Below are 13631 nucleotides of genomic sequence, written 5' to 3'. Positions count from 1 at the left end.
TGCCAGGCGGAAATTCATCTACATATCGCGCCCATTCTCATTCTCACTCTCCCCCGTGCACTGTCAGTGATTCGTCCGTCCTTTTCTGGACCATATTCCAGTACCGGTCTGCATCAACATCTCCGAACCCGAGCATACCGCCTCCCCGACTCACTGCCCACTAGCTGACCAACCCTTGCTACCACCGCAACAATGCCTGCTGCCCACCATCCATACCATACAAAAATTCACGCACCCCGATCCACATGCTTCGTGCTCTCACTCCCACCCATTAAAGAATCCATACAACCTCATCGTTGAACTACGCATATCACAGCTACAAACCACTCCCATCCACGCCTCCCACATCCACTCAAATCCCACACACACCACCTCAACCTCCACATCTCATGTGTAAAATGCTGTAAATTACATAGGCAACCCAGACTTCGCCATCAATGTCCACACAACCTCCTTAACTTAACTTCGGCACACGCCATGCCATCCTACCCATCGCCACACACCTTCCTTCAAATCATATCACATCATCCCTTCGATGATCCCTCTCTTCCTGCACGCTTCCACACGCGCTGCGCCGCAAGTCTCCGGCCACCCACTCTCGACGGGCACTGCACCCCATCTCATCCGAGCGACGGCTTCGCCTCTTCCCATCTCCTCCCCCTGCCTTGCCAACGACTCCATTAATCCCTCCCTCCCGCGCGCAGGCTTGCGCCCGCGCTGCACTCGACCTTCTACTGTATCACACAATCGATACTCCCCTCGTCCCATTCGCCCTTCTCCCCTCCACTCTACCACTCCTTCCGGATCTCGAACGAGTACTCCAAGTCCAGGTGCACCCTTCCGTCGTCGTCGATGAACCTCTTCCGCGCCGTGTAAGCGCCGCGGGCCAGCGGCCCCGAAGGCGTCACCTCCTCCTCCGTCACGTGCACGTACGCCTCCTGCTGTGGCGCGAAAGTCCCCATCATGTCCCGTGTCTGATCCACCTGTAGCCCCGCCTTCCACACCGTGTTCATGCACGTCAACCCGGACACGATGTTGTTACGCACAGTGAACGAGTACCTCAGCGCCACCGTCGACCCCTCCTTCAGCGAGAACGTGTACCCCCGCGAGTTCGTCCCCAGCGGCAGCGGCAACTCGCTGTCCGGTCGTCCCTTCGCAATCACTCCCAGCGACAGCACGTTCACCTCCGGCTCCACAAAACCGTCTGGCGCATCCTCACTCGCCACCCCCAGCAGCTGCGCCTTCCATCGCCTCAGACTCTCGTCCTCCTTGTCCTTTTCCAGCTGCTCCTTCAACGACACCAACGGGCCCAGCTCCTTCTCGTTAAATTTCACACACGGCCCCTCTTGATCTGCTTGCGACTCGTCGTCGTCGGATTCCATGCACGACAGACTCGTCGGCAGGGACTCGCATTTCGTCAACGACTTCTCGCTCTTATTCTCCTTATCATCCTCCTGCTCCGACCCCTGCCCGTCATGTTTGTTGATGTCCTTGGAGAAGGACTTGCTGTGAGTGCGTCCAAACCACCCAGCTACAGTCTTCGACATCCTTCCACCCCGAGATTCTACTCCGGCCTCAGCCCCCTGCGATCAACCGATTCAACCTTGCGCCACCTCCACTCGACGATGACAAAACCCTGACACCGGCCTCCGATCACCTACAACTGCATCACAACAACTGGACATGGACAGGTGATGGTCTCTGGTTAGAACAGTATCTGCATGCCAAGAGCAGGAGTGTCATCGAAAGACCTGGGTGATGCCTACAGTACATGCATCTGACAGCACATTCGTTTCGAGTTACAGAACAACTCATACAATGTTAATTGACTAACAGTTCCATGACAGCAAATGGACGCGGTGCATGGTCACACTGTGCCGATCTAAATCAGACTGTTGCTTACGGATGTAATGAGATCCAATCGACTATTAGCAATAGGTTATGTAGCTGCCAACGTTTAACGCAATATTTCGGCTCTGTTTACGGTTAGATGATGATGGAATTTCGCACGTAAAAAATAAAGAATATTCCATAACCAGATGAACAACTGAGATCTCTTTATCTAACCTCGTAACCTCATAGAAGAGGTTACGACGCAGGGGATAAGAGTACGAATTCGTGTAGTATGATAATCTGAGGGGTGATGTATGAGTGTATGTTGCTAGGAAGTGGAACGGAGAAAAAGGATCAGATCAAAGGAACAGGCTGAAACTGAAATGGTTACGCATCTTAACTTACTTCTGTTCGTGTGAAATCAATGGCATCAGCAACACTTGTCGTGATGAGATCTTCAGAGCCTCTCGAAAAGTTCATAAACGCGAAGCTTTCAAACTCCTCTGACGTATTAATAGCGTCTTCTATGTCCTATAACAGAATATCGTCTTTGCTGAACCGAAATGTTTTCGGGTTTCTGCCGCCGTTCTCTATACAACGCTTCCAGACGCCCTGAAACACGAAGAGAGACATGAACAGGCACATTAAATAAGATCTCTCAACGATGTTCTTCCTCGACGGTCACTGAATGACCTCACCTTCCCATGGTCCACTGATATGTGTGACGCTTGCCAAGCGTCAATCCAAGCATCAAAAGACAGATTTAGGTCACCTGAAGCGCAGAAAGATGCAGTCGGAACAATATATCCATGTCCTTCGCAGACGAGTATATCCGCCGGAAAATTGATCTTTGCAAACTCAAACTATGAACACTACTTCCAAGACATACGGGATCAAAACATCCGAATACCAGCACACAGCTGGACAAAGGAAATAATTGTGAGGATGTCTGTTCAGTATCAGAGAGAGCTGAGCGCTTCCATCTACCTCAGCTACAAACTATCCGTCAAGTCTAAAGGTCAGAAACAAAACAACAGACTCCCCTCCCAATGTCCTACACAGATGCAAGTGAACAGTGCCGCCAATTATCCTGACGACATGGACAAGACAGACGACCAACACCACGCACTTGCTGAAATTCAGGATCTCAATCCAAACTCAACTCCACGAGCTCAACAGCATTGAAAACATATATATATATATATATATATATATATATAAATAAAATAAAAACAAACAAAAAAACATAAAACATAAAACAAAACAAAACAAAACAAGACACACGAAGAAGCGCACCCCAAGCCCGGCATCCAAACACTGAACCGCACCTCGCAACCAAATCCTCGTAGTCGTAGAAACAAAAGGTTCACTCAACACAGCACGTCACAACACGCATCTCACATATTCCCTCCTCACTTAGCGTTCGATTGGTTTCTGCAAAATTCTACAAAAACCCAGGGACCGCATTTCACAAGCAGGCACGGCGTACGCCTGGGAATTCAAATCGGCAAAGGGGGAGAAAAGGCAGGGGGTCGGAGATACTCACATGGCGGGGGTGCGGGGAAGCAGCCTCAGCGCGGAGAAAAGTGAGAAAGTTTAAAGGGGGGCGAGGGTGGCGTTCGGCATTGAGAATAGCAATTCCTGCGATCCCATGCCACGCCATGCGATGCAATGCGAAGCTTGCGCCTGAGCGCGCTGCGCGAGTAGCTCCGAATGCCCGGGCGTCGCTAGCTGCCGCGAGTGTCATAATCTACCTCTCGTCTTCGCCTGTGCGAGGCCCGGCGAGACCTAGTCCATAGATTGAGTCGAGAAATATACCCTGTGAGAACCTCGATATACCTATGTTTGGTCCGGATAAGCATGGAGAACTTAGATTAACAGACATTGTCGTAGTAATGTAGACAACAGAGCGCCAACCGCAGTTAATAATATGAGGAAATAAACGATTTGAACCAACTTAACATTAGAACAAATAAGAGTACGTATAAGTATAAATAAAAAGTTCAAATCTCTTAACATGTTAATTTTCTTATTTATCATATTGATTAATAGGGATCTAATTTTGAACATACGATCTGCAAATGTATATATGGATATTAACTATATTTTGTTGAAAACGAATAGTTCATTGGTTGGCATTTTGGACAAAACAATCTCTACTTTCATATTTTTATGTCATAGAATGAAAAATAAGAATATCTGCTATTGGTATCATTGACATTGTCTTTTTTCTGTATACCTCATGATATATTTGTTATTTTAAAAACATGAATTCATTCCTTGTGCTTCTTTAACTACAAACAGCACAAGCTCAAAATTAGTTGTATTTCTATCAATTGTATTTCTGGTATGTGTACATTCACGTACCCTGTTCGTTCAATACTTACTCAGAATATGTTTTCAAGCAAAAGCTGTTGTAATTAAAGGTTGTTATTTCAAGAGTTCATACTTTTTGTTAAAAGAATGACTATCTAATAATTTTAAACAAATAGCAGTCCTACATTACAGATTGATTTGAGAGGTCCCGTAATGGACTATGTAAATTGAACTGCTGGATTCCTTTAGTTTTAATTATTTTACTGGAAATGGAGGATAAATTGGTCGCAAATGGGCATCCTCGTGAAGGAAGCTGGTCCCCCTCAAGGTTTCAAGTAGATGAAAGTTGTGATTGTCTCCCAATTACATGGTCGCGAAATTCTAAAAACGATTGTGTAAGGGCAAGCTTGTCAATATAAAACCCACAACGTTTTGCTAGGGACCCACAGCAGTCATTTCTAAACTAAATAGATTTCAACTGAAATCAACTAAAATCAACTAAAATCCAGCATCTTTCCACGCTGACCAAGACAAGCTACAAGAATGATTTATAAGAGTGAAGAGACTAAGCAAGCTTTGTTCTTAATTGTCAAAGACAATATATTTGTTAGAATTGTTTTTACAAAGTTTACAAAGCCTAGACTAGCGTGGTGCATCATTCCTTTCTAATCCTTAACTCATTGCCTGATTTATGACAACTAGATACAATAATAACTCTTCATATTGTCACGAATCATTTTATATCCCTGTCTTTCCATTACAAAAATGATGATCAAACTGGATGATGTTGTTTAGAGCCCTATATTACACCAATCCTCTCATACTCAACCCTACAAAAGTGTACCTAACCTGTAAAGCTGACACTAGGTTTACATATTCGTGAATTCATGTAAACATTTGGAAGCTCCAGAATAAAATTCCTCAGTACGAGGGGATGACTCGGCTTCACTCACAGAAGAAGCATAATCATTAGTGTAGATAGCTTCATAAATACCAACAGTATGTTCAGTTCACACTCAACCCAACATCTAACGTCAGTTTGCTTAGGCTGACGTTGCTACAGAAACAACAAGAACCGAGTTTCCATAACATACAACATACTTACCAGCCTGAAGAAGGCCCTACTCACATATCAGACCTGAAGAGGGGAAAAAGGTTCACTCTCCAGTAACGAGTAACTGGAATAGAGAATTAGATTTTCTGTCTTCTAAATATTGGTGGCCTGATTTCAGGTTAAACTACAAATGACCAGTTGATGAAGAGGAAGGCGATGCACTCGACTGTCTCATTGTCGTCTACAACTTTCCATACTAGGGCCCGTTCGTATGTTGCAGTGCGACCTGAGCTTGACATTCGTACCCCCGCTGGAAGGGAGCAGTAACCCTGTTCCACATGTACGCACATACCAATCATTTTCACCTTTCTTTAATGGAGCAACCTATGACTCTACTTTGTAATACTGAGAATTTCATGTGGGGAGGTTCTAGTACACCGATTCTCAGCTCAAACCACATTTACAGTAGATAGGAAAAAAATATACTACAAGCCAAAGAAGAATATTTATGACGGCCGAGGAAGGCTTAACGCATTAACTTATCAAGGTTTATATTGTGCCCAGAATTCGCTAGTTGAGTAACGTAAAAACAGACCTGCTGTAAAACTTGAGTGAACGTAGCGTAAGATAATTTGCAATCACTCTCATTGAGAGTCTTGTCCCAATCCAGTTCTTGCAAGGAGCTTGTCGTGGTTTCAAACATCTCCAGACCTGATCGATTAGCAAATACAAACTCTGGCTTTCCCTGCACAAAAAGTACAAAAACATAATCAATATTATATTCATAATTCAAGCTGGTCTGCTTGGTGTGCTAATTTGAACATCTGATGCTCATCCTAACACTGCCTAGATGAACTTCTGAGCAATTGCAATTTTGTTTGCCCCGAAAAATGTCACAATCGATAGTGTAAACTTCTCCAACTACCTTCCATGCACAGCACAAGATAGCGTCCGTGTGATGCCAGAATGCTTTGAACAAAGTTTCATCTCCTCCGTTTTCTGACCTCGTGAGATCCAGACCCAAGTGCAACCTGCCCAAGACATGCCTCAAAATCAGCGGAGTCACATGTTCGGAAGTAGAATACATACTTTGCAAACTCCTTCAAAGGATATCATGAGGCGAGCCTTCGCAAAATAGACAGCGTGCATGCCAAAGTAGTAATGATGGTTTGAAAATATGCTTTTTGCATTAACACCTGTAGCTCCTAAGGACATGACGTGCTAAGGAAAGCGCGTCTGGATTAGCAGACATTTGACGGGGCGGAGCAGATCCTCGGGACGGGGCTAAAGCCATCGCTACCCGCTGAACAGATGAAACTACCGTGCGCAGATATTGACGAGCCATAACTGCACAAGCTTCGTGACTGTGCACCTCGTATGCAAATTGGAAGGCAATTGTGAGAACAGATCGCATGTGGCTCGAGGTGCCATTAGACTTTGAATCACCATTCAAACGTAAATCGCTGCCTCCTTCTAGAGTAGAGGCAAGATCAAGCGTGTGGTCAAGATCAAACTCGTCCTGCACAAACATACGCTCGCTTCAAATTTTCGAAAGAGCAAGAGCTCTCGATGAAGGAATAGTGTAGGAACAGGAAAAGATCAATATTCAAAATAAGACGATAAAATGCAGAAAATTAACCCAGCACTAAAGTGAGTAAAACGTACCAAAACGTTAGCGTCAACGGGACTAATACAGAAACCCGACGGCAGAAGTGGGATATCTTCAGTTAAAGCAACGTCCACGGGAGCGAAGATCAATTGAGCACTGGCCCCAACTGCGTTCTCGTCGATTCCGCTGCAGAGCTGATTATCACACCACTCGCAGAACATGTCAGCTTGTGTATTGGATCAACGGTTTCAAACAAGCAGATTTATTACTTGAAAACGCTGTGATAAAACAAAAACATACCTGAAGCAGGAATGAATCTCGTGAAATAACCATATGCTGCACAGAGCTGTGATCCTCCAGCTTCACAACCTCCAATATCTGGACAGCATCACAATGTTTTTAAGAACAATGCTAACATAAAATAACAAAGTCAGAATTCTGATAACTGTACGAATCCAGTAGCCAGTTTGGCTTGCTTATCTACTTAACATTAAGTCATCTACAAAATTGTAATTAATAAATATCGCATCAACCAGACAAGCTCCCAAGTTGAGTACCTCTCCATGTTCCCCAGAATTAGGCAAAGGCAAAGGCAGCTGGACATGGGACACCCCACCACCTTGAGGAGCATAACCATTGCCATTACTACGGAAGGATGTTGCCAAATTTGCATCCATGTCGTAGTCAGCCCATTCTGACCGATGTTCTCTTAAGAATTTGATCAAAATAGATGGTGGCACATTCTGCAAGATCCATTTAACTAATTAGTGATTGCACAACAAAAAAATGTCAGGTCACTATTACAGTAAACTGAAATTAGAAAAGAACCAACTAGTTAGAACTAACAATCAGTGCACATGAACTGCTAAATTCTCTATCGGACCATAACGACTTCGGTAAGAAACATAAGTCATAACGCCGTACAACCCAACATGAAGACGCATCAGCATATGAATCATATTGTAAGTAGATGAATGTAAATAAGAAATCATAATGTGAAATGGCGTACTTGTAATAGCATGGAGGCTTTTGCACAGAGTATACCCCCACCCAACGAATACAGCAGCTTGTCAGACGCAATCTGACCCTCCATAGACTGAGAAGTTGCATTGAGGATGACACTAACATCATCCAGACCATCGCTGACTGTCGAAACCCAGCCATCGTCCGCAAATCCATTGACTGCATTTTTGAAACCTCTGCATTAAAATGACAGTACCAGAGTTGTGAGATTCCACCAGTGTTTTCCACAGAAATCCCATCACTCACAGTTCTTTCCAATTTGTTTAAAAAACTCAACTTATTTTCGAAAGTCAAAGCTCACTTGGCAAGGCGCTGGCCTAATGTGCGAAGTACTGCTGGATGTTGTCCGTTCCGTGGATTTCCCTCGCCACTTTCTTCTGCTGCTAGCCGCCTTAAGTGCCGTAAGGCCTTCATTGAAAATGCCAAAAAAGAATTAGATCACTGCAAAGAAATCACCACTACCTGAAAATGCAAAGCTTCTAATATAGAACATTGAAAAAATTCCACGTAATGCAAGATCTATAAAAATAAAAATAAAAATAAACATACCGCAATAGTAGACCGCTGCGCAAGTACAGCCGGCGATTCATACAGAGGGCGTAGTACCTCTGGCACGCTCCAAGGCTGGAAAATATCCTCATTAAGAAATGCACACAATAAGAGGTTCGGGACCGCATGTTCTACGACTAGTACGTATACACATCCACGTCACTTGGAATCTTAACTGCCCCTTACTCCAATAGGAATAAAGAGTAGAATGCTCTGCGTAATAGTAAGCAGACAATCTAAATAACTTACCCCGTTGTCATAATGATCTACGACGTGAATGATACAGCCCCCTCCATCGCATGGGCGAATCAGATAGCCGCTTGGGAACATTTCTCCTCTCACAAAGGACTGAACAGGTGGCATGGAGGGTCCATTTTGCCCACCAGTTAACGACCGCTCACATATCTGCAAAGCAACGTGGGTTTATAACAATACTAAAAGAGGTACACACTGGACACCCGCACCTTAGACAAGGACTAGAAAAATATGGACACATGTTACCAATTCACACGACTCTCAAAACGAGCTCTCCAAGGACTGAAGCATGAGAGGCTTACCACCAGGTTTCCGTCCTCCAAAATCGTAGTGTATCTCAAAGTACAATAGTCCCGTGCAGGAGCCAAAGTTGTCGAGGCGTACATCTGAAATGAAATGAAGCGTGATCAGATCAAGTAAAAGTAGGAGCAAATGTGTGATTCCCTAACTTCACACAATCTTTCCAATGATAATGACCCACAGAGGAGAGGGTACCTGAGTGTACAACAATTCTATAGTCCCTCTATTTCCTGTGGGGAGGGCACCAAGAACTTCCATACGTCGACAATCTTCAAGCCAAGCTGGGCGATCTTTGAGAACTTCTGTAACTTTACCAGCATCGAGGGCCACAAGGCCGCACGCTCGAGCAGCTATTCCAACGCAACCGTGGGAAATAGCAATAATGCCAATGGCATCCGGACCAGGCTGCACAAAAACATCTCACCGTTAATTTGTTCTAAATAATGACGTATGTATTCCACTTCTGTGAATTTCAATTCGTCACCAAATTCAGAACTTGAGATAACACTGTCAATTGAAATCCCATAAGTTGATTGTGTAAAAGGTGATTTGGTCCGTCACTTATCAACATTTGAAGATTTCAAGGAGATAGCCATCAATGGCAACACGACATACCTTCATACCAGGTAACTGAATCCAATCCACTGCCGTTCCAGTGGCCTTAGCTAGGAATTCAGTAAGGGTCTCCTCCGCGGTGGCTAACAATCTGAATTATATTCACATAAAATAAAAGCGTCATTTCAGTGCTTGCAACTGCATGTTTCTGTTTAGACTCAAACCCCAGAACTGAAAGGAAAAAATGTGGGGTATCTGCTGTATATTTCTCCCGAACAGGATGATTACAATGAGGTGTCACGAACTCACCCCGCTGGACTAGTGTAGCGAGGAGAGTGTCGCGGAGTAAGATGATGAGGAAGACCACCAGTAACAGCAGAATCACAGCTAGTATCCGTGGAGGCTACACCAGCCTGCCCATGTAATTTTACACAGATACCACCTTGAGTAGAGCTCTCATCTCCACCATTCACTGCCCTTTCCTTCTTTAATAGATTCTGCAAAACCTCCACATTCCACAAAGTTAATATTTAAAATACAAATTAAACGTAGTCTCATGACTTTCTCAATTTCCTGGGAGGAAACAAATCAATCTCATGACAACTTACCTGAGATGAGAGACGATGTGTTCCATTGGTCAGGGGCAGACTCGGTAGCTGCTGCCGAAGGGAATGATTTTCAAGAGTAAGCTGCGACGCATGTTTCGCAAGACGCTCGTTTTCCTCCATTAGGAGCTTGTTGAGAGCTGTAAGCTTCGCATTGACACTGACCAACCTTGTTGCTTCCTTGCGCTGCTTCTCCCGGCATCTGAAATATTAAGGAACTTGGTTCTGAGCCAATGAACATCTGCTAAATCTAGCAGCTGAGTGAAATGCGGTCATCCAGAACCCCCAGAATAGTATTTTTTTTCTATGTCGTGTAGTTTAGCCTAGCAGAATATAATGCCCCATTGTAACTAGTGGCAACAGAAGACATCGCTCTCAAGAATGATATTCAGTGCGCAAGACATACACTGCAGTGCCACAGATTGAACTGCAAGAAGACGCCCAGCAGCCACATCAAACCGTGGCATGAAAGAAAGCATTCATACCGCCGATTTTGAAACCAGACTTTAATCTGCTTGGGTTCAATGTTCGCCAAGATAGGCGACTCCTTGATAAGCTGATGACGCCGAATGGAACTGGGTTTGGGGCACTCGTGGTACACCCGCTCCAGGGCTTCCACTTGTTCGTTGGTATAGCGTACATATTTTCCTGAAGAATCCATCGTTTGCTCCTTCCACGATTCTATGAACAAACAATTAAGATTGTCTCAGTTCAAAAGCATAAGGATGCCCCACCATCGTAACAACCCTCACTCTCAGGCTGACAAACAAACAATTGCGAACCGTGTCAAGCCTGGTCGCTGCAACACTGCTTCATCTTTATCTTCCCTGATAGCTCTTCGAATTAAGGAGTTTCCATGACCCCATTTTTAAATTTCTCTACGAGCCTAATACACAAACTAGAACTTCGCAGCAGAGGAGTTCCAAGAACTAGTGGGTGAGCGGTGAGAGTTACTACGTCCACGACAACATTTCGACTGATGGAACCAATGAGTAGACGCCATATAGCCGAAAAAACTCCTTTACAAAAGAGGAAAGGAAAAATATTAAAAAATCAAAAAAGGGTGAAAATTGTCAGATCTGAAAATCGGCCCTATGCCCCACATGATCATGCAGGTGGTATAGAACCTACAAAACCTAGCCCGTACATGGCATCGCAACATTGTAGCTCAGAGGGAAATGTTCTGAAGGTAAGGAGTTCCAACCCATGGTTTTTTCACCGAGCGGCAAGCCCCACTAGAGGAAGTCGTAATCTTGAACAGGCCGGAAATTTCTTAGAAACCTAAGATTTGCTGGACGCCTCGCTACTGAAACAAGAAACAGTGTCGCTAAGGTTAGCTTGGATGGTTTCACGGGTACCGTAGACGAACCTACCTGTCATGGTACGTGCTGAAGGTTGCAATGGAGCTGTAGTGGGGTTGCAATCACCTGCAGCTGCTGATTAAGAAGAAAACATCATCAGCTTCGATTAGCTTGTGCAGAAATTTGATTCGATTCTTCTCGTGCCACATCAATTTGCAGAATCGCTCCTCAAGGGAACTCCAACCCCGAGGCGTGCCATACTCTACTGTCATTTACTACGATTGTTGCTACAGCAACATCAAACCTATAGTTTAAAAGCTACCCCGCACCTCCTAACCTCCAGCCCATGGTATGCTTTCCGTGACGTTGGCCAGACAAGCTCTCCTCGAATTACCACGGCCACTCCCCTGCTTACACCGGGAGCCAAATTCCGATAGAGAAAGATTGCTTGCGTACAACTCATTCAAACGAAACCGCAAATCATAAAGCAAAAAGAACCGAATAAACGGCCTAATCTCTTTCTCTCTCTCGCTCTCGCTCTCTCTCTCTCTCTCTCTCTCTCTCTCGACTAGAATTCTGAAACCCCTACGTCTAGTCCCAAAGCCAAGAAAGCTTGCAACCCGCGTCTAAAGCTCCTCATCCTGGCTCTCAAGCCCCCCGTTCTCTCGACAACTCTCCAACTCTTCTACCAAAACTGCGATGCTTCAAAAGCATCACTCCTAAATCCCACCTCCAACGATGCGGCATGCAGCTAATGCCAACATAACCCAGAATGAAAATCAAGCTACGACCACCACGTGACGCCAGCTTAACGCAGCTCCCACACCAGCCTCATCAAAGGACCCACCATCACCACACACTCAAACACCATATCCACCGCCACCCCAAGCCGACCTCTCCCACTACAACGCTTGGATCCTGATGATGACCACCAACGTCCAGCTTGCACCCACCATCTACCGCCACTTGAACACTCGTCACCATCTCTCTCCTGCTCCCCTTTCCTTCAACTCGAACGTCCTAACCTCTCCACTTCCCGGCAAAATCGATCACCACAACCTCTCACCATCGCCATTCTACTATGTATGGCATGTACTCTACTCCCCCATCTTGTCACCATTTCCACATTCTTAACACCTTGTCAACTACAACTTACTCGCCATCCCCAGTCTCCGTAAGCTACAACCGATCAAACAAGAGCAAGCCAGGAGGGAACACCTCTCCGACATATGCCCGTTTCGGGTGAGCTTCGCACGAAGTCACTGCCAATTCCCGACACAAGCATGGAGAATCATGAGTGGAGTCAACCTCCGGGAAATTGCAACAAGCGAAGCATACTCCATTACAATGTAGCATCATTGATGGCGGGGCGAGATTTACTTACAGTTGCGAGTGGCATAGTGAGCGAGAGCGAGATTCAGTTCATCACTGTTCACTGCTGCGGAGCTGGGCGTGCCGTAGATAACATCCAAACGTATTGGAGTATAATAACGTGGTTTGGAGAATGGTGAGCATGGAGGAAACGGAGTCGACGACAGGAGGTGTACGAGAGACCCTTTCACGAGCGTAGCGGAGAAAAAAGCAATAGGGAAAAAAAAGTATTATAAAAAAATTATACAAAAAAAAACGCGCGGGGGGTGTCGTCGGGACAATGATGGCGGCGGCAGCAGCAACAGTGGCAGAGAATGTACGGTGGGCCAAAACAGTGGGGTTGCTGGCGCAACCATCGACTCCTTTGGCAAGAAAAATTCAAAGACACGGGCAGTTTTGTGCGCTCCTCGAAAAAGACAATGTTGACCTTCTTTTCCCATGTTGAAAGTTATACCTCTGGCATAATAGAAACAATACAGATAGGCGGTTTCCTCTTTATCCCGCTTCTTCTGCTTCCTCTTCTTCTTCGTCTTTGATTTCGGGAGTTGAATCGAGGCAAACTGAGCGCACGGGGAGTTTCGGTGCCAACAGCCTCATTACACGATCACAGCTGGTGAATGAAGTATGTGTTTTTTATTTTTATTTTTATCGTTTTGGAAAAGTTCGACATGATCAGACAAATGAGATTGGATAGGAGTGAGGGGGGTGGAGAGACGGCCGTGCGCTGGGAACCCACCACCCACACAAATGCATATACACACTTACACGCACAAACAAACGCGCAACCCAGTGTTTGATTCATTCCGCAAAACAAACGCAAACCCAAACCCAACGCCGAAGGTTGACGAAATGTGTAGGCG

The 13631-nt window shown here is 45.3% G+C and overlaps 2 protein-coding genes across 14 annotated transcripts; both read right to left on the bottom strand.

Moving 5' to 3' along the window:
* Positions 1–387: 387 nt before the first annotated feature.
* Positions 388–3557, bottom strand: LOC112287965 (rho GDP-dissociation inhibitor 1). Of its 4 annotated transcripts, none has more exons than XM_024531669.2 (3): positions 3380–3557; positions 2239–2445; positions 388–1677 (listed from the first exon to the last, which is right to left on the bottom strand). In XM_024531669.2, exon 3 carries the CDS (start codon positions 1545–1547, stop codon positions 789–791), a length of 759 nt encoding a protein of 252 aa, XP_024387437.1. In that variant the 5' UTR covers positions 1548–1677; positions 2239–2445; positions 3380–3557; the 3' UTR covers positions 388–788. The 4 variants fall into 4 exon arrangements, with proteins under 4 accessions (XP_024387437.1, XP_024387440.1, XP_024387439.1 ...); XM_024531672.3 differs by lacking the exon at positions 3380–3557 and adding an exon at positions 3162–3308; XM_024531671.3 differs by lacking the exon at positions 3380–3557 and adding an exon at positions 3130–3148.
* A 1315-nt stretch (positions 3558–4872) lies between these two features.
* Positions 4873–12941, bottom strand: LOC112287708 (homeobox-leucine zipper protein HOX32). Of its 10 annotated transcripts, XM_090253810.1 has the most exons (20): positions 12785–12925; positions 12619–12662; positions 11473–11532; positions 10585–10780; positions 10103–10301; positions 9804–9991; positions 9555–9645; positions 9135–9344; positions 8942–9025; positions 8634–8789; positions 8385–8459; positions 8137–8243; positions 7822–8011; positions 7370–7555; positions 7113–7190; positions 6869–7006; positions 6400–6722; positions 6129–6234; positions 5799–5948; positions 4873–5532 (listed from the first exon to the last, which is right to left on the bottom strand). In XM_090253810.1, exons 3-20 carry the CDS (start codon positions 11477–11479, stop codon positions 5383–5385), a joined length of 2634 nt encoding a protein of 877 aa, XP_090109936.1. In that variant the 5' UTR covers positions 11480–11532; positions 12619–12662; positions 12785–12925; the 3' UTR covers positions 4873–5382. The 10 variants fall into 10 exon arrangements, with proteins under 10 accessions (XP_090109936.1, XP_024386783.1, XP_024386784.1 ...); XM_024531015.3 differs by lacking the exon at positions 12619–12662 and having other exon boundaries at positions 12785–12941; XM_024531016.3 differs by lacking the exon at positions 12619–12662 and having other exon boundaries at positions 11473–11535; positions 12785–12940.
* Positions 12942–13631: the final 690 nt, after the last annotated feature.

Source organism: Physcomitrium patens, chromosome 10 (genome assembly GCF_059467195.1).
Source record: "Physcomitrium patens ecotype Gransden chromosome 10, ASM5946719v1, whole genome shotgun sequence".
NCBI lineage: Eukaryota > Viridiplantae > Streptophyta > Bryopsida > Funariales > Funariaceae > Physcomitrium > Physcomitrium patens.
The sequence above is the reverse complement of the archived record's forward strand: the minus strand, read 5'-3'. Positions and strand labels throughout refer to the sequence as shown.

Excerpts from the sequence above, each read along its gene's own strand:
- LOC112287965 (XM_024531669.2), bottom strand. The coding sequence starts at position 1,547 with ATGTCGAAGACTGTAGCTGGGTGGTTTGGACGCACTCACAGCAAGTCC.
- LOC112287708 (XM_024531015.3), bottom strand. Across the intron at positions 7,191-7,369 it reads ATTCTGGGGAACATGGAGAG|ATATTGGAGGTTGTGAAGCT; the intron begins GTACTCAACTTG and ends GATGCTGTCCAG. Across the intron at positions 6,723-6,868 it reads CCGTTGACGCTAACGTTTTG|GACGAGTTTGATCTTGACCA; the intron begins GTACGTTTTACT and ends ATGTTTGTGCAG.